Below are 23,968 nucleotides of genomic sequence, written 5' to 3' on the forward strand. Positions count from 1 at the left end.
GACCTCAACCACTAGACATCACACATCCCATTAACAACAGTCATCTCTGATCAGTTCTATATATTCAATAACCTCCAGTCGTGCTATTTTAAACTCACACATAATTAATTCTAAACCAGTTTTGATTGCTTGTGAATACCAAAAGAGCCGACATGGAAGTTGTAAAGGCCTACGTGGAATACCAAACAGCCACCGTTACAAGCACTGACCAAATTATAAGTCCATGACGATGATGTAACAGTAAAACTCATGTATACAAACCATGTGCAGACAATGCCAAGTATGCAGGCAAATAATGTTGCCAACACATACATTTGTGATGCCAAGTCACCATATTGGCAGTAGTGGAGAGGAATATAAAGCACAAATGATGAGGAGAGAACATGAACACAACTAATAGCTCTATCAATAAAAGACAAGTCAAAAAATGACTCTGCTGCAACTAACATAACATTAACGCTCCCTAGGAATATAAAGCACAAATGATGAGGAGAGAACCTGAACACAAGTAATAGCTCTATCAATAAAAGACAAGTCACAAGATGACTCTGCTGCAACTACCATAACATTAACGCTCCCTCTTAGCAAAGCATATATTATTCATATGTCTTGTCATCTCTCAACATGACAAACATAAGAAGTTATAACATAAGTGTCAGTAACAAAATCTCGTCACAAATTTTCTCAACATAAAATTGTCATCTCAGCATGACATTCACGTGACTACTCTCAAAGGGTGAAAAAAACAGAAATCTAAGTCATGGATTCTCTCAAATAACATCCACCATGGCTACTCCCAAAGAGTGGATCCGCCATACCTACTTGTAGAAGGTGTCACAAGGGCGTTCACCTCAAATTTCTCTCATAGAGACGAATGCATTAACAAGGGATTGCACCTCAAACTTCTCCATCTCAGAGAAGAACTCATTAACAAGGAATTGCAGCTCGAACTTCTCCCTCTCAAAGAAGGATTCATTAACTAGGAATTACAGCTCATACTTCTCCCTCGTAGAGACGAACTCATTAACAAGGGATTGCATCTTGAACTTCTCCCACGCAGAAAAGAACGCATTAACGATAGATTGCACCTTGAACTTCTCCCTCATAGAGAGAAGTACTCATTAAAGCACACATAAAATATCATCTGAATTTTGAGACCCCCTCTCAACAAAATTAGCATTCTCATAGCTTTGATTATCACAATACCAAGAAAATGGCTCCAATGTTTGTCCTACAATGAACTTTTGCAGCGACACTGCTATACTAGCTTGTTGATACTCCACAATGGACTTAGCATTCTACATCTGCATTCAAGCTCTATCTAAATCTGATTTCTGCAGCTGAATAGTCACCCTCTGAATGTCATTTATTCCTCTCCAAAGAAACTAATTTCAATGACAATCTATTTTCACCAATTCAGTCACATGGCTGCAAGCAACATTCCCATGTTCATTTCTATAGTTTGTATGACTTTGCATGTAACCAAACCTCTCATCATCCTATTGCTTCTCGATCCGTTCTGCAACCAAGGATTAATAATAATTCATAGAATCAACCTATCATGAAGATAGATATATAGATTAATGCTAAAAGCATACACTATTCCCAGTGTTATAACAAAAAGTCATGATCAATATTTAAAGATATAATAATAGAATACTTATCTTCCTCAAGAAGGATCTCAGCACACACATAGGTATGGGTCAATACACAGCTTTCTCTTATAACAATATTGAAAAATTATCACAGACCAGCATTCATACGATGATCATAGTGCTGCATGCATACTATCTGGCACAATGAATGTCAACGAACATATCCATGAATAGAATATCTCAAGGCTTAAGAGTTTCAGTTCTAAATCTTTTCTTTAACCCTGCTTTGATACCATGTTAATCTTCTCAACCAGAATCATATGAATACAATAAGCAAAAAACCAGAAAATCATACAAACAAATGACACCATTATTTACACTAGGAAAATCGTCCTACTCAAGGGAAAAACCAAGCCACATCCGAAAAATAGATTCTTTATAATAGTTCTCAAAAATGATACAATAATCTCCTGCTTATGAAGAAGATTCTAACCAGTCAGACGATAAGCTTTATGATCAATTCAAAATAAGACAAAAAACCATGCATATATCTCACAGATATATCTACCACTTTAAACTTACGAAATTCTCTTGTAAGTATTGTACAATACTACAATGATCTCATATTATAACAAAATGAAAATATCACTATTGTAATACAAAGGCCTGCAACTTAATTTTTCTCTAATATTTGAAACTAAGAGCTCAATTACCAGGCACTGCATGTCCCATTAATACCAGCCATCTCTGATCAGTTCTATTTATTTAATAATCTCCAGTTGCATTATTTTGACCTCATGCAGAATTAACTCTAAACCGGTTTTTGATTTCTCGTGAATACAAAAAAAAAGCCCATATGGAAGCTGTGGAGGCTTGCATGGAATAACAAACATCCACCATTACAAGCATCAACCAAGTTATGAGTCCATGAAAATGATGCAAGAAAAAAAACTCATGAATACAAACCATGAACAAACGATGCCAAGTACGCAAGGAAATAATGTTGCCAACACATACATCTGCAAGGCCAAGTCACCATACTGCTAGTAGTGCAGAGTAATATAAGGCATAAATAATAAGAAGAGAATATAAACACAACTAATGGGTCAAAGAGAACATAAATAACATGGTATCAAAGCAGGGTTAAAATTGATAAGTAGGAGATAATTTCCACAGCAAGTCAAATTGTGATATTGCTATCAAGATTTAACTGTGTGAATTTGAGTCAAACTCATTGACCCATGTTTCATGAGTGGTGATTCAACATGAATCCATCTCTCATGAGAATGAATGGAACACTTAGCACTCATTGGATATAGGTGATGCTCATAGGGGTGAAGCGTCAGGACTTCCCGGGAGGTCACCCATCCCAGTACTACTCCAGCCTGAGCATGCTTAACTACGGAATTTCAAAATTCACCCATGTGAGCATCACCTAGATCCAATGAGTGCTAAGTGTTCCATTTATTCTCATGAGAGATGGATACATGTTGAATCACTACTCATGAAACATGGGTCAATGAGTTTGACTCAAAATCACACAGTTAAATCCTGATAGCAATATCATAGGGTTAAAGTTATTTTCTCTCTAGCATCCTAATGATGGATCATGTAGTATGATCTGAAACGTTGATAATAAAAAACTTTACAGAATCAAATCCAGAAATTGAAAGTGCATTGGCATGGATTGTGGAAATCTAACAGATCTCACAACTAATGGGTCCATCAATAAAAGACAAGTTGCATGATGACTATGTTGGAATCCACGATGAGAGCGGGAAGCTGAAACACTTACAGGTACAGAAAGTATCTCCTGCAGCTACCATGACATTAACATAACTGCAACAAAAAAATAATCAAGGCCATAAATATACTGAAAAGAATGTGTTCCCTATTGAGGGGCCAAGTGAAGGAATAACCAATAGTAAAAGGTGAGTGATAGCGAGTCGGATGAGGAATTGGACGATACTCAACCTATCATTGTTTATCATACACTTTTTGGAGTAAGTGCCCCACAAACTCTCAAGTTGGCAGACTCCTAGAAGAAAGAATTTCAAAGGCCCTCACAACTTCATTAATGGAAGCTAGCTACTAGTCTAAATTGTTTTATATTTCCCATTCCACACTTTCAAGTCTAAATTGTGAACGGGAATATTAATTAGAGACTTCAAATTTCCACAATCCATTGGAATCACAATGACCAGCCTCTGGTTTAGATTGTGTTTGTATTCTTTAGCATCAACATTCTGGATCATACTTTGTGATCCATTATCAGAATGAAAGAGAGCAAAAGATGCTAAAAATGTGAGTTGCAGATAGGCACCAACTCAAGAGATAAAGGAAGCATAATGAATAGCTTCTGGTTTAGATTGTGTTTGTATTTTTTAGCATAAATGTTTTGGATCATACTTTGTGATCCACCATCAAGATGTAAGAGAGCAAGAGATGCAAAAAATGTGAGTTGCAGATAGGGACCAACTCGAGATAAAGGGAAAGGGGGAAGGGGGAAGCACACAAAACGAAAAAATACAATACAATAACCAAAGTCAAAATAGGAATAAAAATAAAAAGAACAAATAAGAAAAAGTAAAAAGGACAAAAAAGCTAGATAAATATAAAACACAAGACAACTGAGCAGCAACACTAAAAAACTAACTAGAAAAACACAATGAATAAAAATGAAAATTTTATATATATATATATATATATATATATATATATATAAAGATTACATATATATACTAACATACATATGAATAAAAACACATATACCAAAAAAAAGGGAGAATAAAAATGAGAGCATGAAAAACAGAACCAATAGACTTACACAGATACCTAAATAGTATGTATGTATGTAAGCAAATAAATGAATAAAACAAAGAGCACATATATGAATATGTGAGAGGGTTAATATATGAATAGGGGTTTTGTCAATCATTTAAAAAATGTTGTTCATTACAATTGACCATGGAAGAGTATCAATTTGATTGCTTAGTGTTTGCTAATCTCTTGGGTGAAACAATTATAGTGTTAAAAGTAGAGTGGCTTAGTACAATAGAAGTGTTGAGATGAACTTCCAACAATTATTAAAGGGGTTTCACTCAAAAGGCAAGATAGTTTAACTAATAGCTTTGTGTACAAAGTCCCCTTATATGATAAGCTCTCATCAAGTACAAAGAGTGCTTGACAAATGGGTTGGTGGATTAGCCTCCCAATCATTTTCATATCAATCTATCACTCAAAAGCTCCTACCCAACTAGATTTACAAACAATTATCAATGCTCACTTAGTAAGTATGAAGATATACCTAAGGGAACACGTCCTAAAACAGAGCAAGATCATGCCATTTAGCCAATATTGGGGGAACAACCACCCAACATCAATTCCTATAACAAGCTATAGGTACCAGTATATACAAAATAAGTTTGAAAATTGGTTTAAGAGATGCTAATGGCAAGTATCATCAGACATAGCCCTAGTGCTTGGACCTTATCTCGTGGTGATAGTGCATAGGAAGGATGACACTTGGCGCATGTCCAAAATATAGAGCCCTCAACAAATACACTATAAAATATAAGTTCCCAAATCCAATCACAAATAATTAACTAAACGAATCAAATGAAGCTATAATGCTTATATTAGGTTATCAACTTATCACCAAATTAGAATCAAGAAAGAATCATCTTTGATTCTCCAAACAAGTACATCAAAGTTGAGGACAAAGACAATCATTACGCAGGTTAAAGATTCCACAAGGATAGAAAAAAGAAAAAAAACAATGGCACAAAAGAGGAGGAGACAGAAAAAAAGTGAGAGAACAAGATGAAGAATAAAAACAAGAATAAAAAGATGAAGATTTAAAGAAAAAGAATCCATAGTTAATCAACATTGAGGACAATTTATTTATTTTTTCAAAAGCGAGGGCCATGTTATGCAATTAAACCTACAATGTGTGTAAAGTTACGAGTGGCCAGTTTGTGACTACATGATCATTATTATATTCTTACTCAGATAATTAAGTAGTCTAATGTGTTATATTTAGGTATCTAAGTTGGCCTCAGTGGCATCAAAGGCACAATAAGTAGGGTACACATAGGAAGTAAAGGTTATTCACTATCATTGAAATGAGTATTATGTTCCTATAGATGCACCCCTCAAAGTGGCATATACTTGTCAAGTATTTGTAGTGTTTACTATCATATTCTTCCATCATGCAAGTTGTTATATTCCAAAAGGGCTGGACCATACAAAACTAAACTTATCTTTATAAATGCACATAAACCAATTTGATAACCTGCAAGCAAACACCTTCCCACCAATACAGTTTTACCATAGGCCAAAGAACTTCAATGAGAAAAAGAATTATCTGAAGGGAGCCCCAAGTATTGTTACAATCTTGCAGCTTACACTGTTAAATATGCAATGACGTGAATTCAATGTTTGCATTGATTGTACACTTGAAATTTACATCACAATAAACTCAAATTTTATTTGGTCCATTATAACATCAAAATGCACACAAATCAATCAAACAAGGGATACATATATTTGAAGTGCACAAAATGCATGTAGCCTGCATTATCCTTTACAGCTTTGCATGACAAATCAGTCTAGTTCAACTAGGCAGTTGAAAAGCACACTTGGAACTGTAAGCAACAATAATAGATTACTTTTTTAATCTTTTTTTTTACGGGAGCAAACTATTTATCAACTTTTAGTTTTCACAGCTTAATATGGGATTAAAAAAATGAGGCAGCAAACTTGTTGACCATGGAAATATATAACTAGGAAAAATTAAGATCATTTCATGAAGCCTCACATTGATTACATGAACAAATGTCTTCATATTTAATATCAGCAAACCCTTGTAATAAAGTTCCTGCCGTTAATTTTCTATTGATTTCAGGAACAACTCATTTATTCTTTTCCCTAACCATGTTCCACTGCTCAGAAAATGCAGAATGAGGTTAACGTCTAGATTCAGAAACCAATTCTAGTTTCTCATTCAACAAGATTTAGAATCTCAAAGGATTCAATGCATCTAGTTTCTTCAACTTTCTAGTCTATTTTTTTCAATTTCAACACCGTTTGTCACTTAAAGTAGAAATACCTAGAGTCATGCAAAGGTTTAGATTGTGATCTACTATCCTCATTCCTTTTCATTGGCTACATTTATAATGTTGTACATTGCTCATAGGAAAGCAAAGAGACATGTAATATTAAGAAGATAAAGAAAATAAATTTCTGGACACATACTGAGAACATTGTTGTAATGAAATTCCCGATGAGATTAAGTATTGACCAAAAGAGCCTAATTAAGTAACTCAACCTCCATACAGGACGCTTTTCTTTCACCATCCCTGAGAACAATCAAACATACAGCATTAGTTCAATCATCAATGCACTGAAAAATATATTACAAGAAAAACTGCTGGAATTTGAAATGTACTCATAACTCATAACTATGTAAGTTTGTCAGAAAAGGTATACAGTAGAACAGTAACAAAGAGAACACAGCTCAGAATCATGCACATCTCTGAGCTTCCTTAAGTTCAAATGAAATCAATCTATTATAATCAAATGCTAAACCAAAATCCCTCATCTCAATAAGCACATAAAAAGACAGAATCATTTTAGAGATTGCTGTCACGGGACTTAGATTGCATAAGAGTGATATTTGAGTTGGACCTGGACAACGCTTCAATAGGAACTAATAAAGAGTTGATTAGAAAAAAATAACTTCAACAAGGTAGGAAATTTGAAACTTCAATGACACATTCTATTGGATCAACAGAGTCGACTACAAACAAAAAACTAAAGACTTATTACCAAAGAAACTCGGAACACATCCTCTGCCCTTTTTAACACGTCCCCATTTCTAAGAGGGGACAGTTGAAAATTTGTTGGAAATTGTAGTATCCCTTTCCAGATTTTTACTGAAAGCCCTTAATATAGAACTTACAAATTTAAATCAGAACAGAAAACCAATATTTGATATAATTTCCAGAACTTTAATCGATTTGTGAACAGCAGATATGCATACAAGAAAACTCAGATAAGTTTATTTGATTCCTCCTCAATATTCAAAAGTACATATATAAACCAGCAGTTAACACAAATAGCCACCAAATACGTTACTGTATTATAGAACAACAATACAATAAAACGCGACAATCCAGAAAATCCAATCTTATAAAAAACAATAACAGTCAGATTGGCAAATGTAGATAAAACCTATAAGAAGGCTAGGTTTGCGTCCAACCTCCAAATGTTTCTTCAAGGGTTTGCGTCCTCAAAGAAATAACCAATCACTATTTCCAGCGCCCAGATTAATATTTGTTTTAAATATTATAATCTTCATGCCTCCCCATGTGGAGCCTATTGTACCTTTATCACTTTTCCCAATGTGATGCACGCCCTTTTAGGTAATGTGGGATAAAGCACCTTTTTTGTCCTTTAGTCACTTAAGTGAACATAGTACCTTTTTAAATAAAATGACAAGTTAAATGAACTTTAAAAGTCCCTTAGTCAGTAAACGTTATAATCATCAGGCATCAAAATAACTGACCAAATGAACTCGGATAAGCACGTGCAGTAGCTCGTTGGAAAGCTCTCGATGAGACGCTTCCAAACCAACACTAGGATACCAAGAATTCTGAGCTCTATTTACTTACTAAAAATAGTAAGCATCCGGACAACCTTCCAAAACTACTCTAATGGGTTTGAAACTAGAAATGTCTAGGCCAAATCTTGAACTAAACCCCATAAAGAACCTTTTTGCCCCCGAAACCTAGGCAAAGTGAGCCGGCAACACAAAATTATAATGTCCCAGAAAAAGGGGACATTACAAAGCCTCCCCTCTCAAAGATTGCTTGCCCTCAAGCAATCTGCTCATAGCTACAGAAACCAAATGCCAGGATCCCATACTCGCCTCAAGAAAGAGGTTCTACTCCTCAGCCAATGTACCCTGGCATGCATCTTCCCAAACTCAGAATGATGAAACAAAAAAAAAGAGATCAATGTGCCAAATAACTAAATGTTAGGATCCCAAGTCTCACCATAAAGGGACACCAATTGCCATGTGTTGCTGCCCTGTGTGTCAATTCCCTCAGACAGAATGAATGCCTCACTCCATGAGTGACCCTGCAAGTCTCTACTGTCAAGTGAAGATGGGAGCTCAACAATATACCAATATCCACCCCAAGATGATAGCAACCAAACTCTCCACCTAGCTCCCTAGAAAAAGGCAATATATAGGGATGCTCCACTTGGATCCCAAATAAGAAGTCATATGTTGTCTAAGATACCACTGACCAACTCCTATAATACCTATACCACTATACCACTGTACCATTCCTGTGATATCTGTATTGATGACAATGACAGATCCAGCCAATCTGACTCCACCACCATATCACCCTGGTGAAAAAGGAGTAATCCTAATCTCTGAAACTCTGATGTGTCAAAAAGCTGAAACACACAAATCATAATCCTATGACTGTGTAACAACATAGCATAATCCACTAGATGTAAGATACTATTAACACTTGAATCATCGATCACCCAACCAACATGATCCTGGGTAAAGGAAAGAATGGTTGGTGAATCACCAACATCATGAATGCTAACACTATCTTCAATATACTGCTGAATAAAAAATATAGACACCTCATGTGTAATGTATGTTCTCCCCACTCATCTGCAAATAACTCCTTGACCCTTGAAGGCCAAATAGAATTAGCGAATATACTACTAGCATTCATAGGCAAATCACTGATAGCTAAAAGATACCAACAAATAAAATCACCAATCAAGCAGGCCGTGTCCATCTCATAAGAGTTGAGTGATAAATCTCTGAGTAAGCTGAAAATTCCCTCAAAGTATGCAAAGGATAAATTTGAACTTCCTACTCCACCATAAGTACCATCGCTTGTGTCAAAGTCTTCATAAAAGGAAGGTTCACCATTAATTGGAATCTCTGAATTATCCTCACTTGTTGTATCATTAACCATGTGCTCATGTGAAAATTTACAGCTGCTGTCATAAAAATCAAAATTTCCAGACTCGTCAACTTGCTGGTCCATAGAGTTTTTCTCATCATAGAAAGTCTCAAACAGGGAACACGCGATTGAATTACATTGTTTGCCTTCACATCTACCCACTTTATGAATTCTTTCAATGATTTGTGTGATTTCTTGTGCCTTTGAACCACGGTTATCTTCTTCATGCATGGCTGCTCCACTCGTTTGATTTTCAGCTTTGTGGATGGAGTGATGTGTTAAGCTCAATTGAAGGCATAGCTCATCTACCTCACTCTCCTTGTCCTTTCCAAATTTTATTGCTAGATCTCTATCCATTAATAGTTGCAAGTAATCATATTTTATCATTTTCAAAATTTCAAAAATAATATGCAAAAGAGGACTTGTGACACCACATACATTCCCATGTCTCTCTTCTATCACAATCTTCTGCATGAGATCTTCAATCAATTTGGAAGAATCATCCATCCTTGCCAACACTTGGACAAGTGTGTCCTCTTTGACCAAAAGCATATCCAATAAGTCAAGGAGTGATAATGGTTTTTGACCATCTCCTTCGAACACAAGTGGGCTATTCTCCATAGAATTTTCTAATTTTTCATCACTTAGGGGGACAACATTTTCATATATGTCCTCTAACTCAACATGTACTAGGTCATCTATCCTGCCAACATTGCAGTTCATTTGCTCCTCCTCAATATTTGACATAATAGTATCACCATAAAATTCATCCAAGTTAATTTCCATATCACCAAATAAGATGCTGGTGTTCTCAATGTCTAAATAAGATGGGGAGTTGCCAACGTTGCCAGTTTGGTCAACTCTTCTACATGGGCCATCAACATGCTCCTCGGAAGGACTAGTGTGAACAACTCCATAAGATACTTCTATCTCCCAATTACCTATTAGCATACTTGTGCCATTATTAGTATTTTGCATATTATCCTGCAAAGGTTGCTCTTCCTTTTTAGTACTACTATCAAGTTAATTAATGTCTTCCTTATGCAAATTTGTGTACTTGTCCTCTGCAAGGAGATCTCAAGCCAAATCATAGCATTTGTTTCTTATCATATCCGTCTTGTTTTGCAGCTCTAGTTGAACGTCCACATAATCAATGAAAGGGAATTCTTTTTGAAGCTTTGACGGAAATTTGTTATAATCATCGTACAATCTCCTTACTTCAGTTTTACATTCATAAGGATCTTTGATTTGCCCATCACGAGTGTACCCTGAATTCTTATTTTTCAGAGGTCTGTTGTGGCCATGTTTTGTGTCTTCAACAACTTCCTGTCTTTCTATACTTGTACTGAAAAACTGATCAAGATCTGCTTTCTCAGCTATTTCTATCATTAGGCTCAATTTTGCATCGTTAGTTGGAGATCCACTTGAAAGATTCTCTATAATCTGTTGGTTCACACTAACTCTCTGAGTTACACCATTGCATATGCATTCTGCCAACACAATGATTATGCACTGTTGTGTATTAAATAGCTACTGAACTAGCACCTGCGAATAACTTGCATTGAGATATGACCCATGAAATCTCAGTACCTTCAGTAGGTACGCAAACTGTGATGTTGTGGGTAAGCTGGGGCGAGTTTTACCATTGATAAAACCTTCAAATCATCATCAGTCCCTGTACTCCGACCACCTACTGCCTTGCTACGTCCTTCTATTGCTGTTCCGGCTGAATGAGGAAGCCTTCTCGACCCGTGAAGTGAAATAAGACCACTGCCCTGTTTACTGCATATGCAGTGGAGACCATGCACCTTCCTTTGCAAGTGATACGATGAGAGAGAAATGAAGATTTGTTGTTTGCTGCAAGCTAAAAGCCATCTACTCACGTGACCAAGGTTTTTGTACTGTAATGTTCTCTACTTGAAATAATCAAAATATATATATTATGACTGGCAGAAATTTTGACAAACAATTGTCACACAACCACCCCTTTTCAAATGTTTAATACTGTATTCATACAATAATGCCCCAATGAATGATGTGACTATATCAACCCAAGACATCGTACATTTCCAGGAAAATGTCTCAACATATAATATCAAATAATATTTGTGAAATAATCACTTGAAATCCCCTACTAATATTTGTGGCGGATACATAAAACAATTAAATGTGTGGTCACGGACCAGGCACTTCCACCTTGTTCACGTTTGTTTCCTTCATCAAATCAAGGACAGATTCTTCCAATTTTTTTGTCTAATCCATGAATCATTGAGCCCATGTTTGTAGCATCATCCAACCGTTTCCTTAAACTTTTTCGCAGATCCTCAAACTCAGATTTCAGCTGCTCTACTTCCAAGTTTAGAGTATTCTTCAAATCCCCAAGCTCCTCTCTGCAAGTCTTCACTTGAGTGTCAAGTTTACCACGCCATTCTTGCAAATCCTTTTTCAAGTTGTGAATTCGACCAAGCAAATCTCCCTTGAATCACAAAGATTCTACAACTCCAAAAATGCGTAGGAAAGGAGTAATTACAAACCCATATTGATGGTGTGCCTTTAAGAATTCGACTTGCAGAAGAATTACCTTACTTCACTCCTCCAGATGGCTTACACAGTCAGCCGGCTCTCATTCTAATCTACTCTTCCCTTACGTGACGTTGGAGAATACTGGCCCACACTAGAAATAAGACTCCTCTCACTGTGGTGGCCTAGAACTGATGTCGTGGGTGCCTACTTCATTTGTCGACCATATGCATAACCATACCCTGTGGACAATTGTGATGCCCATGAACTAATTGTGACTATCCACGTTGTTGCCTTCCTCAACGTTACTAATGCAACTAACCACTAGCAGTGATTTTGGAGTGCACACTACCTGTATGAGAATTTTCTCCTGCCACGAATGTCTAATACTTATAACGTATTGCCACAGTTTAAGAAAACAACTCGTTACCAAATGCCAAAGTCTAGAAAGAAGGATAGACTTACCGAATCGTATTTTGCCTTACTGAGTTTATTATCTCAGCTATTGTTTTACTATTTCATGGCATCTGAAGTGCTACACCCATTTTCTGAATAGTTTCCTAACCCTATTCGTATGCCAATCTGATAAATCTTCAATCACCTATTTGAGTTTCCAATTGGAACATAAAAATCATATGACTGGGGCTACATCTAGCTACAGATCTTCTCAAGGGTTTTTGTCCCTGAGTTTACTTAGTCACATTCAAGCAACCGGAGTTTCTAAATATTTGAGTTCATAGAATCTTGTGTCAATTCCTTCTGCAATTTAATTGATGATATAATTTCACAAGCTGGCAGGATGCATGCTCTGATACCACTGTAGTATCCCTTTCCAAATTTTTACTAAAAACCCTTAATATAAAACTTACAAATTTAAATCAGAACAGAAAACCAATATTTGATATAATTTCCAGAACTTTAATCGATTTGTAACTAGCAAATATGCATACAAGAAAGCTCAGATAAGTTTATTTGATTCCTCCTCAATATTCAAAAGTGCATATATAAACTAGCAGTTAACACAAATAGCTATCAAATACGTTACTGTATTATACAACAGCAATAATAGTCAGATTTGCAAATGTAGATAAAACCTATAAGAAGGCTAGGTTTGCGTCCAACCTCCAAATGTTTCTTCAAGGCTTTGCGTCTTCAAAGAGATAACTAGTCACTGTTTCCAACTCCCAGATTAATATTTGTTTTAAATATTATAATCTTCATGCCTCCCCATGTGGAGCCTGTTGTACCTTTATCACTTTTCTCCATGTGATGCATGCCCTTTTAGGCAATGTGAGATAAAGCACCTTTTTTGTCCTTTAGTCACTTAAGTGAACATAGTACCTTTTTAAATAAAGTGACAAGTTAAATGAACTTTAAAAGTCCCTTAGTCAGTAAACCATATAATCATCAGGCATCAAAATAACTGACCAAATGAACTCGGATAAGCACGTGCAATAGCTCATTGGAAAGCTCTCAGTGAGATGCTTCCAAACCAACACTGAGATACCAAGAATTCTGAGCTCTGTTTACTTACTAAAAAAAGTAAGCATTCGGACAACTTGCCAAAACTGCTCTAATGGGTCTAAAACTAGAAATGTCTAGGCCAAATCTCGAACTGAACCCCATAAAAAAACTTTTTCACCCCTGAAACCTAGGCGAAGTGAGCCGACAACACAAAATTATAATGTCCCAAAAAAAGGGGGCATTACAGAAACACCCTAGAAACTTGGGAACAGCAGCGATATTCAAAGGAGATGTCCCCCAATCCTAGGAATGGTTAGGAACATTTGTGATATCCCCTTGTTGGAGATTGTAGCTGTGATAGAGATCTTTATCTTTGGGTGTTATTACCGTTATGTCACCTTCAGCTGAAGAGAACATTTATGATAATAATTGTAGTATTGATTATAGAGACATGTTTCATACGTCATGCATATAGGCATGCATTTGGAATATGAAGTCATGTTTTGGGAAATTGAAGGGACCTTCAGTTGTAATGTGAAGAGTCTCTATATTTGTTATATATATCGCATCAACCGAAAAGCATTGTACACTTGAACATTTGATTATCAATAAAGTGAATTTTATTGTGTGGCTGGGTTTTTCTTTTCATTTTAGAAGGGTTTTCCCAAGGTAACTTATGGTATACTTTGTATCTGTTATGTTTTCTTTTATTGCTGTTTATCTCTGTTTTCTGGGTTAAATCCTAACATGGTATCAGAGCGAGGTTTGATAACATCAATAAGGAAATTGCTTAATACAAAATGTGATTGTTATGGTAGCTGTGAGAGAATATTTCATGTCTCTTTTGATAGTGTTTCTTTCCATGTTTGGAAACTGTCAAGGAAGGAGGTTTTTTTAATTTCTTTTATTGTGTATGCATGTGCGATCATTCTCTTGCAACGATCTTTAACAGAAAAAGGGTTTTATGATTTGTGGAACTGGTTTGAAAGCTGATATCCTTTAGAAAGGATCCTTGTAGGGACGTTGTACCATGGTCTCATGGTAACTGCTGCTCTTATTTACTGGGCTCTCAAATTACCTCATATCAGAGAAGTATGCATTTGTCAGCTCTGTTTTTTTTAATTTTTGCATAAAAATACTCAGTCATTGTCTATTTTTTAAAAGAGTTTTTTTGGATTCTGGTGCTGAATCGGTCTCATGCGTTATTGTTATTTTCCCCGGTTATATTTTTTGGATGGTTGTGGGATCATGTGATAATGAAGGTGTTACCATCTTGCCACTGCTTTAAAAAATTTAAGAAGGCTGCTGCTCTGGCAGTATTTATGAAGGAGGAGGACACACATCATTTGTTGTATTCTGCTTGTTATATGAGCATGAAGTATGTACCCGTTATTGTGAAGAATCTTTATGTTGAGAACCTTTTCATGCCTCGATGTTCATGGTGATTGTTTTCCTCCACAGTGGGCGTTTCTTTTATTTACAGCTCCTGCAAAGTTTCGTTTGTTCATTGGAGCACTCATGTTCAATGGAGCACCCATGTTCAATGTAACATGCAATGAATTTGTATAGGGAGTTGGGGAGCATTCTTCAGTCAAAATATTCAACTGCATAATTCTCATATGAGCAAACTGTGATATTCAGCGCCATCATATCTCACACGGAGGTGAAGAATGAAACTCAATTTGCTGGCATCATAAGGCATCTGCAGTTATTATCTGTGGAACGCGATGAGTTATTATCTGTTAGACAAGTGAAGGCATCGATTCATATTAAAGATTGCCGTGTGAAGCATCATTTTTCTATTGCTGCTATATGTGTCATGGCTGATGAGTCAGCCTCATCAAATATTGTATCTCCTCCTTTTTTGTAATGGTAGTCATATGAAACGACACTTATTGGTCACCGTCGATATCCATGAGCAGGGTGTAAGATGGTTCATCTTGTTGTTGTGATCATTTTCTGAGATTACTGGTTTTTCTACTCCTTGTAGCTGTTGAGACGGTGAAGACTACGTGACCCCATCATTGTAACTGTTCTCTCTTTGTAGCGTTGGCATGTGTAGAGTCTATACGGGGAAAGAAAGCGAATGAAGAAGAGGGAAGAAGGAATTTTCTATTGCAGTGATTTGCTGGAGACAATCGTTTTCTTTTGGAGCTTGAGGAATGTCTACCCTTCCTGCCAACAGTCTCAACACCAAAAGTTTTGGCCTTGGGACTTCCCTGTTTGTGTTAGAAGCAATCAAAGTTGTTGAAGTTGTTGCAGTGGACACGACCCAACAGGTCATGTGCTAGAATCAACGTCACTGGGAGGCCATGCTTAACATGATGCTGGTGCTGAAAAGATGTACACAGGCATAATGAGTCGGACTTCTTATGGTTGACCGTAGATATTGCAGACTGCTGCCGTTCTATCTGGGCATTACCGCAGGCTAGTCTGAGTTATTTAATGCATAGCAGCATTGTTTTATTCTCCTACAGCACCATTACTGGAGGTTATTGATGAGCCATGACTATACTAGAACCCATGAAGGCTAGAGTTCCTTCACAACATTGAAGGGAAAACCAAGTGAGGAGTCTTCCCCATGAGTAAGCTGGAGAATAGGCCGAGGATTAACTGCTGCACATCCTTGCCACAGTTACAGGAATCAATGATAGTAACAGGCTCACAGTATCGAGTAAGTTGTGAGGAAGTCAATCATTTCCAGGACCATTACCAGCTACAGTAGATTCTAAATAAAGGAATCATCTCTTGTTGGGCTCAGCTCACAAAAGAGAAGTATTTTATTTTGAATAGTATATGGTTATTGATCTCTATTATTGATCTCTAGTATGTTGCTGTTATATATTTAGAGGGAGATGTTCAGCATCAGAGGGAGGATACTATCACGATCATTTTACGGTCATCAAATTCGCTCCTGCTGAGAGGGAATTTTTATGGAATCCTCACCTTTCTTATATATGCTGCTAATGTTTTGATTTTGAGAATCTTGTTGGAAACAGTTGGAAACAAGTTTCAGCTATGATTTCCTTTATTATAGATTTTGAGACACTTGTTGTAAGAGTTTCATGCTGTGATTTCATGAGTTCTTATTCATGTGAAATGTTGTAAGGTCAACCTGATAACTCTTTCACTTATGAGAGATTCATAGTGAGCATCATGTAGAGAGAGTCCATGATGTCATCACGTTGAGAGATTCCGTGAGGGGAGTTGGAAGTCATGTTGAGAGAGTCCATGACTATAGCACATTGAGATAATCTGAGATAAAATGCTAGTTGAAAACCATACTAACTTTTCACATTGAGTGATTCCGTGATTGGAGTTGTTTGTCATGTTAAAAGAGTCCATGACAACATCATGTTGAGAGAGTCCTTGATGTATGAACATTGAGCGAGTCTGTGATGAAAGTTGATTGTGATTCTTGCAGATTTATCATATTGAGAGATTCCATGACAGCATCACATTGTGGGAGTCTGCAATGAAAGTTGAATGTGATTTTTGCAGGTTTTTCATGTTGAGTGATTCCATAACTATTAGTTATGAATAAATATTTTCATCTATCATGTTGAGTGATTCCATGATAATGAGTATTTCTTAAAGGTCTATCATGATGAGTGATTCCATGATTATTAACAATGAGAAAATTGTTCTCTTATTGTCGTTCCATGACAGCATCACATTGAAAGAGTGTGATGAAAGATGGTTGTGCTTCTTGCAAGGTTTTCATGTTGAGTGATTCTATGAATTTTATAGGATTATGTGATTACATTAGATTTTATCATTGACATTTTGGTTGCAGAGTTATCACTGTTCAGCTAAAGATCTCTCTCTCACTAAGAGAGAATGTTGGAGACTATAGTTGCGATAGAGATCTTTATCTCTGGGCATTAATACCGTTATGGTCACCTTCTGCTGAAGAGGACATTTATGATAATAATTGTAATATTAATTATAAAGACATGTGTCACACGTCATGCCTAGAGGCATGCATTTGGAATGTGAAGTCATGTTCTGGGAAATTGAAGGGAACTTCAGTTGTTAATGAGAAGAGTCTCTATATATGTTATATATATCGCATCAAAGGAAAAGTATTATACACTTGAACATTTTAAAATTTATTATCAATAAAGTGATATATTGTTGTGTGGCTGGGTTCTTCCCTTCATTTTAGAAGGGTTTTCCCACGGTAACTAATGGTGTATTTTGTATCTGTTATGTTTACCTTTATTTCTGTTTATCTCTGTTTTCTGGGCTAAATCCCGACACCCCTACTCATCCTGGGGAAGGCCAGCCATCTCCCTTTCCCAACACATCTTTAAAAAAAACCCAAATGATCCAAATAAAAGATTATTTCTTCTGGACCGTTTTGATCTCAGAAATAGTGCATAAGATGTTTGATAAATTTTATACATGTTAAACTAGATATGTTGGTTGTTACTAAAACAAGTCTTCTGGAAAACCTGGGGTAGGTGCTGCACCAGATCTAAGCAGCAAGCACACCTTAATCTCACAAACACCCAGAACTTGGTAATGCATATGAAGGAGATTATATGTCTGCAACGCTGGATTTTTAACTGATAAGAGGGACAAACATGTCTGAATCACTTCCAAAAGCACTTAGACATCTGAAAGAATCAACTACAACTTGCTAATAAATTACACAAACACTCAGAACTTGGAAGTGTTTAAAAATTTGGTTGCAGATCTGCAACATTTGACTTTTCACTGAAATGTAGGGTAAATGGGTCTGAATCATAGACAAAAGCACTCAGAAGTATGAACAGCTTGGCAATTTGAAGCAAACAGAAGTGACTCTCACAATACAAACTGTTATTTATTTGCAAACACACTTGAACATAAAATGCAATTCAGAAATGCTTCAAACAACATCAAAACTTTGCAAAGAATAATGGAAATTTCCGCACAACAATCCACTTTCAAATGATATGACATCAAAGCATAACCGAAATTACTTTGATCTGGCAGCCATACAAGCTGATGAAAAACATTACAAATCTGTTATATAACCATAGTCACCAAGAGACTGGGAGGGTTGTACTTGGAGACTAGTACCAATATTGGTACAGCTAGTTTTCAAAAAAGTAGACAAAGGTGCTTGGAGATGCCATTGTTTTAAATATATATTTCCAGAAAACATAATGACATGGATCTTCGTAAATGAGAATAATAAGTTGGTCGTAAAAGATCAGTATATGGTAAAGGCAATTTCTCTTTAGACCATTAAAATGACAGGAAATCAATTATACAGCTGTTTATGGAACTCTTGAAAATTCTACACTATCAATAGATCCAACCAGTATAACTTTGCATGGAATTTTGTATGGTCCAAAATATTGAATATCAACACAAAACATTATTTGAACCTTGTGATATTACTATTAGGATTCAACTATGTAGTTTTTTGAGTCAAACTCATTGACCCATGTTTCACAAGTAAAGGTTCACATGAACCTATCTCTCATAAGGATGAATTAACACTTAGCACTTATTGCATCTAGGTGAGCTCGTGAAAGTGAAGCACCAGGACTTCTCGGGAGTTCACCCATCCCAGTAATGAATGGAAGATCTGACCAATATAACTTTGCATGGAATTTTGTATGATCCAAAATATCAAATATCAACACAAAGCATTATTTGAACCTTGTAATGTTGCTATCAGGATTTAACTATGTAGTTTTTTTAGTCAAACGCATTCACCCATGTTTCACTTGTAGTGGTTCACATGAACCCGCCTCTCACGTGTATGAATGGAACACTTAGCAGCCATTGCATTAGGTGATGCTCACAAAGGTGAAGTTCCGGGACTTTCCAAGAGGTCACCCATCCCAATAAAGACAAACCTATATTTGGACCTATTTTATTTATTTAACTTTCCTCTCTTTTTTGCATTTTAACACATTTTCCCTTTTTTGACAAAAGACGTTGATTTCTCGCTGTGTGATGCCAACCAAAAGAGTAGCATGTTGGGAAGTTTCCAAAGATGTCTCTAAAACTGGAGATATGTGTTTGTCTCCAAGACACATCTTAGGGATGTTGAAGACAGCTCTCCAAGCAACCATTTGTAAAACTGATCTACAACAACCTTACATAAACCTCAAGCAGGAATGCAAACTGTGAGTGTGCAACTCTGAGCCTATGGGCTTCACTAAAACACCTGCAGTTCTGAATATAATGACAAAAAACAACATGCACTAGAAAGCTGAAACAGGCACCTTCTTTCCTCCATTCTACACCTTCAAATCTGGAAACTCCCTCCTCTGGAAATATGAAAGAACCCACATATTAATACCACACCCAACCTGATCTCCCTCTATATTCCCACATTTGAATTAGCATAAAACATTCTATTTATGCTATTACAAGTCCTCTTACCATTTGCCAAAAAATCAATTGCCCATTTGTGTCACAAACATTGCCCTGAAACCTTGGGTGCCTGACTTGACATAAATGCTATCATATATTACAGCTCCCAGAATTTATCATTTTGGCTTAATTGGTTCCACATGAAGAGCAAGTGGGCCCTACAAAATTCAATGCCCAAGTTGCCCAGTTTAAAGATTTTGGACATTTTATATGCCAACAAATGCATCCAAATTTGGAAAGAGTTTTAACAAGAGGTGCTGAGCAAAAATATTTATTTAAGTATTTGGCCTTTATTACAAAAATATTCAATCTACATCATTTATTCACCTTAAATACTGAAATTAGAAATAAAACCGATTTTTGGTTTATGGGTATAGCTTGTATACCATGGATGCTCCTGCATCATAATCAATTTCAAAAACACTCAAAACCTAGTAGCGCATAAAGAAGCGGGTGGAGGTCATGACAGTAATAGAATACTATCAAGATATCTTCCAATCAGAAAGAATTGATAAACTAGTTGCAAACAAGTATTGGAATCATCTATGTCAAGTCTGGAAACCACTGTGCAAAGCTCAAACTTTGCAGGTCTGATATTCAACTGTTTGCAGGTCAAACCATTTATAAAATTTATCAAACACCATTCCAAATAATCAAGGACTACCTACCAACATTACCCAGCAAAAACATACACCACAAGCACCACCAAACAGCAACAAAAGGGACTAAAAATGCAGGGAATCATACCCAGCAGATCACGCCAGGTCTACAAGAGGTACTACTTGTATTGGGCTGCACTTTTCAGGCTGGAAACCACTCATACTCCTCAAACTCACATGCTTGGCCTCGAAATGAATATCAATGGGAGCAGCTAGCATAGACTAATCAAAACAATCAATATTGGTGGTCAAACTAGGGCATCAACTTAACATAAATGTTATGCTAAGGTTCTATCGTATATGTGTACATGCTTTATCCATGTTTTCAACTTTTCAAATGAATGTCACATATATGTGCATGCTTTATCAATGGTTTCATATAAATTTTTACATCTTCCCTAGATATTTTAAATAGACATCCCCTATGATGTCGCCAAGTCCTCCCCAACATTGGCATAGTCAACTCTTTGCCGTCCTAGAAAACTCCAAGGCCCAGGCTTACACGATGCATGTGGTTTGTAGACTATTGCAGGCATCCCCATGGAATTAGTCTCGCCTCAGCTCCCCCTGCCCAAACCCCAACTTGGCAGGAAGTAAGACCAAGGTATGGCACGTTGGACACTGGGCTGGAACACAGGGATACCCCAGCGCAACAAAAAACAGTTTGTGGGATTTGGATCAAACTCCTTAATAGTACCATCTAATGTCCTTGAATCTCATCATATCACATCATATGTTTTGAGATATACGTGGTGTATATCTGGTAACATAGCCAATTCTTTATTTTCAGGCAATCACAATTCAACACTAATGACATACAAAAGTATTAAACATTCCAGGTCATTTGATCGTTTTTAGAGGTGTCTAAGACGGCATATATCAATTGCAATCAATTTCCCTGCCATCCCCTCTACAGAAACCTGGTGTAACATAGAAATTTACCACCAAAAAAATAGATGAAATAGGAAGAAAACATCTTGATGAGTTTGGTCCTCGCCACACCCATTCCTAACCATATTAAAGGCAGCCCATAGCCTCACCCACCACTCCCTACGGAAAACGAAAAACGTGACTAACACCTGGAATGCAATAAAAAATAGTCGAAAAAAACGACTCATACCATGCAGATATGAAAAGACATAAAATATTGCGAGTATGTGACAAGGGTTTGTCTCAGCATCCAGAGTAGAAAGACAATCAGCAATTATGATAGAGCCCAAGAAATCCTTCAACTTCCCAAACCCAAAAAAATAGATGAAATAGGAAGAAAACATCTTGATGAGTTTGATCCTCGCCACACCAATTCCTGACCATATTAAAGGCAGCCCATAGCCTCACCCACTACTCCCCAGGGAAAACGAAAAACGTGACTAACAACTGGAATGCAATAAAAAATAGTCGAAAAAAACGACTCATACCATGCAGATATGAAAAGACATAAAATATTGCGAGTATGTGACAAGGGTTTGTCTCAGTATCCAGAGTAGAAAGAGAATCAGCAATTATGATAGAGCCCAAGAAATCCTTCAACTTCCCAAACCCCTCAGTTTAAAACAAACAATAAAAAACAGAGATAAGAATGTTAGATCTCTAATCTCATCTGCGAAAGAATCACCAAGCAAATCGTACTAACATATCAAAAAATTCGCAAACCCAATTATAGCCTGTGTCAAACCAAAAACTCTACAAAACAGAATTGCTTTGGAAAAAGATAATCGATTGAATTTCACAATCTCTAGATCAATTTTACCATCCCATTCGAAGGATTTGACACATACAAATAAATTCAGACTTAATAAATCACTGAATCTATTTGCAAAAAAAATGCAGAGAATTATGACAAACATCCTGTGAATTACCATTTTCAACGTAGGCCATGGTTCGCAGATTGTAATCGCGAGAATTTTCTCACAGACACGGAAATGTCAAATTAAACGGACAAAGCCAGTTTATGGGGACGTTTGCGTTCAACGAAAATTCAACAACATTTAGATTCCACCTTTGTCATTTCACTGGAAAATTACACAATTGACTTTATTGACAACTTCTCTCAACACGGCATTTTCACAGCAAGTTGCAATAGGTACACATAGAGCATAGAAACTTTTTAAATCTATATTAATAAAAATATTTTACTTTCTATTGATTTATTTAAGAATTATTTTATATATATTTGAAAAAAAATAATGCCTATTGTTATAGCTAATTTTTTATTTCTAAAATTTAAATCTTATATTAGATTTTAGCATTTTTTCATTTATTGTTTATGTATGCTATTAGCTATTTAAACAATATTTGTTTGGTTAAACAATATTTTATTGGCTCTTGGATTAGTAAAATTGATTAAGAGGCAAAAGGTCAAAAATGTCTATTTCAAAATGTTGCTCAATACATGACCCCTTTTGTAGTGTTAGTCATTTGTTTAAACAACCAAAAAGTTTGTAAAATTGATCCAACACTTTTAGCACAAATGCACCAGTAGTGGTCCACTATTAGTACTAATAAAAATTATCTAATTGCTTTTTTTTTGCTATAAAATGGGTGGCAATTGGGTCATAGATGATTTTACTGTGGGCTTTTAGTTTGTGAACTGTATTGTACAACTATGGGAATGTGCTCAACAATTGGTGGTCCTCCCCTACATATTTTAAACATACTAATTTTCTTGTGAGAGAGAATGTGAGAAAAATAGTGTGTGTGACCCCTACTATCTTATGAAGGCAAGTGTGGTGAAGAGGGCTCATGGTCAAGTGTAGGTGTCTTTACCCAATCAAGTAATGATGATTGAATGATATGATTTGGGTTTTTTTTGTTCAATTAATATATCAAATATACAAGGGTAATAGTTGGGGGAATCCTAATTTGGGAATTGAAGACAAATATGGTCAGGTTTATAAAAGGTTAGCGAGTAGCAAGGGTGGTGTAGTTGAGGGGTTTCATAAGAACATTGTTTTGTTGTTTGTTTTTTATGTTAAGTTATTGAATGTTGAATGTATATGTAATATGGATAGGATGCAAAACTATTTTTTTATATACTACTAGGGTGTAGTGCCATATAGCTGCAATTTATGGATCTCGGTGATGCTTACAAAAGTGAAACACTACTCATGAAATATGGGTCAATGAGTCAAGAACTGCACAACTAAATCCTTATAGCAATATCACATTTCACTTGCTATAGAAAATATCACCTACTTATTTAATTAAATGGAAAACTATTTTTTTATATACTACTAGGGTGTAGTGCCATATAGCTGCAATTTATTGGATCTCGGTGATGCTTACAAAAGTGAAACACTACTCATGAAATATGGATCAATGAGTCAAGAACTGCACAACTAAATCCTTA

General features: G+C 36.1%; 1 protein-coding gene across 1 annotated transcript in view; it reads right to left on the reverse strand.

Annotated features, from left to right (window-relative positions):
- LOC149534211 (uncharacterized) overlaps nt 1–22,710 on the reverse strand; it is a 39,468-nt gene extending 16,758 nt beyond the window's left edge. The window contains exons 1-2 of the mRNA XM_089807520.1: nt 22,479–22,710; nt 6,852–6,955 (exon numbers count right to left, since the gene is read on the reverse strand). Of these exons, the coding sequence (XP_089663646.1) occupies nt 6,852–6,955; nt 22,479–22,497 (123 nt within the window). The 5' untranslated portion in view covers nt 22,498–22,710. The remainder of the gene's footprint in view (nt 1–6,851; nt 6,956–22,478) is intronic.
- Nucleotides 22,711–23,968: the final 1,258 nt, after the last annotated feature.

Source organism: Cupressus sempervirens, chromosome 10, assembly GCF_028749045.1.
Source record: "Cupressus sempervirens isolate cs-2001-9-10 chromosome 10, ASM2874904v1, whole genome shotgun sequence".
Lineage (NCBI taxonomy): Eukaryota > Viridiplantae > Streptophyta > Pinopsida > Cupressales > Cupressaceae > Cupressus > Cupressus sempervirens.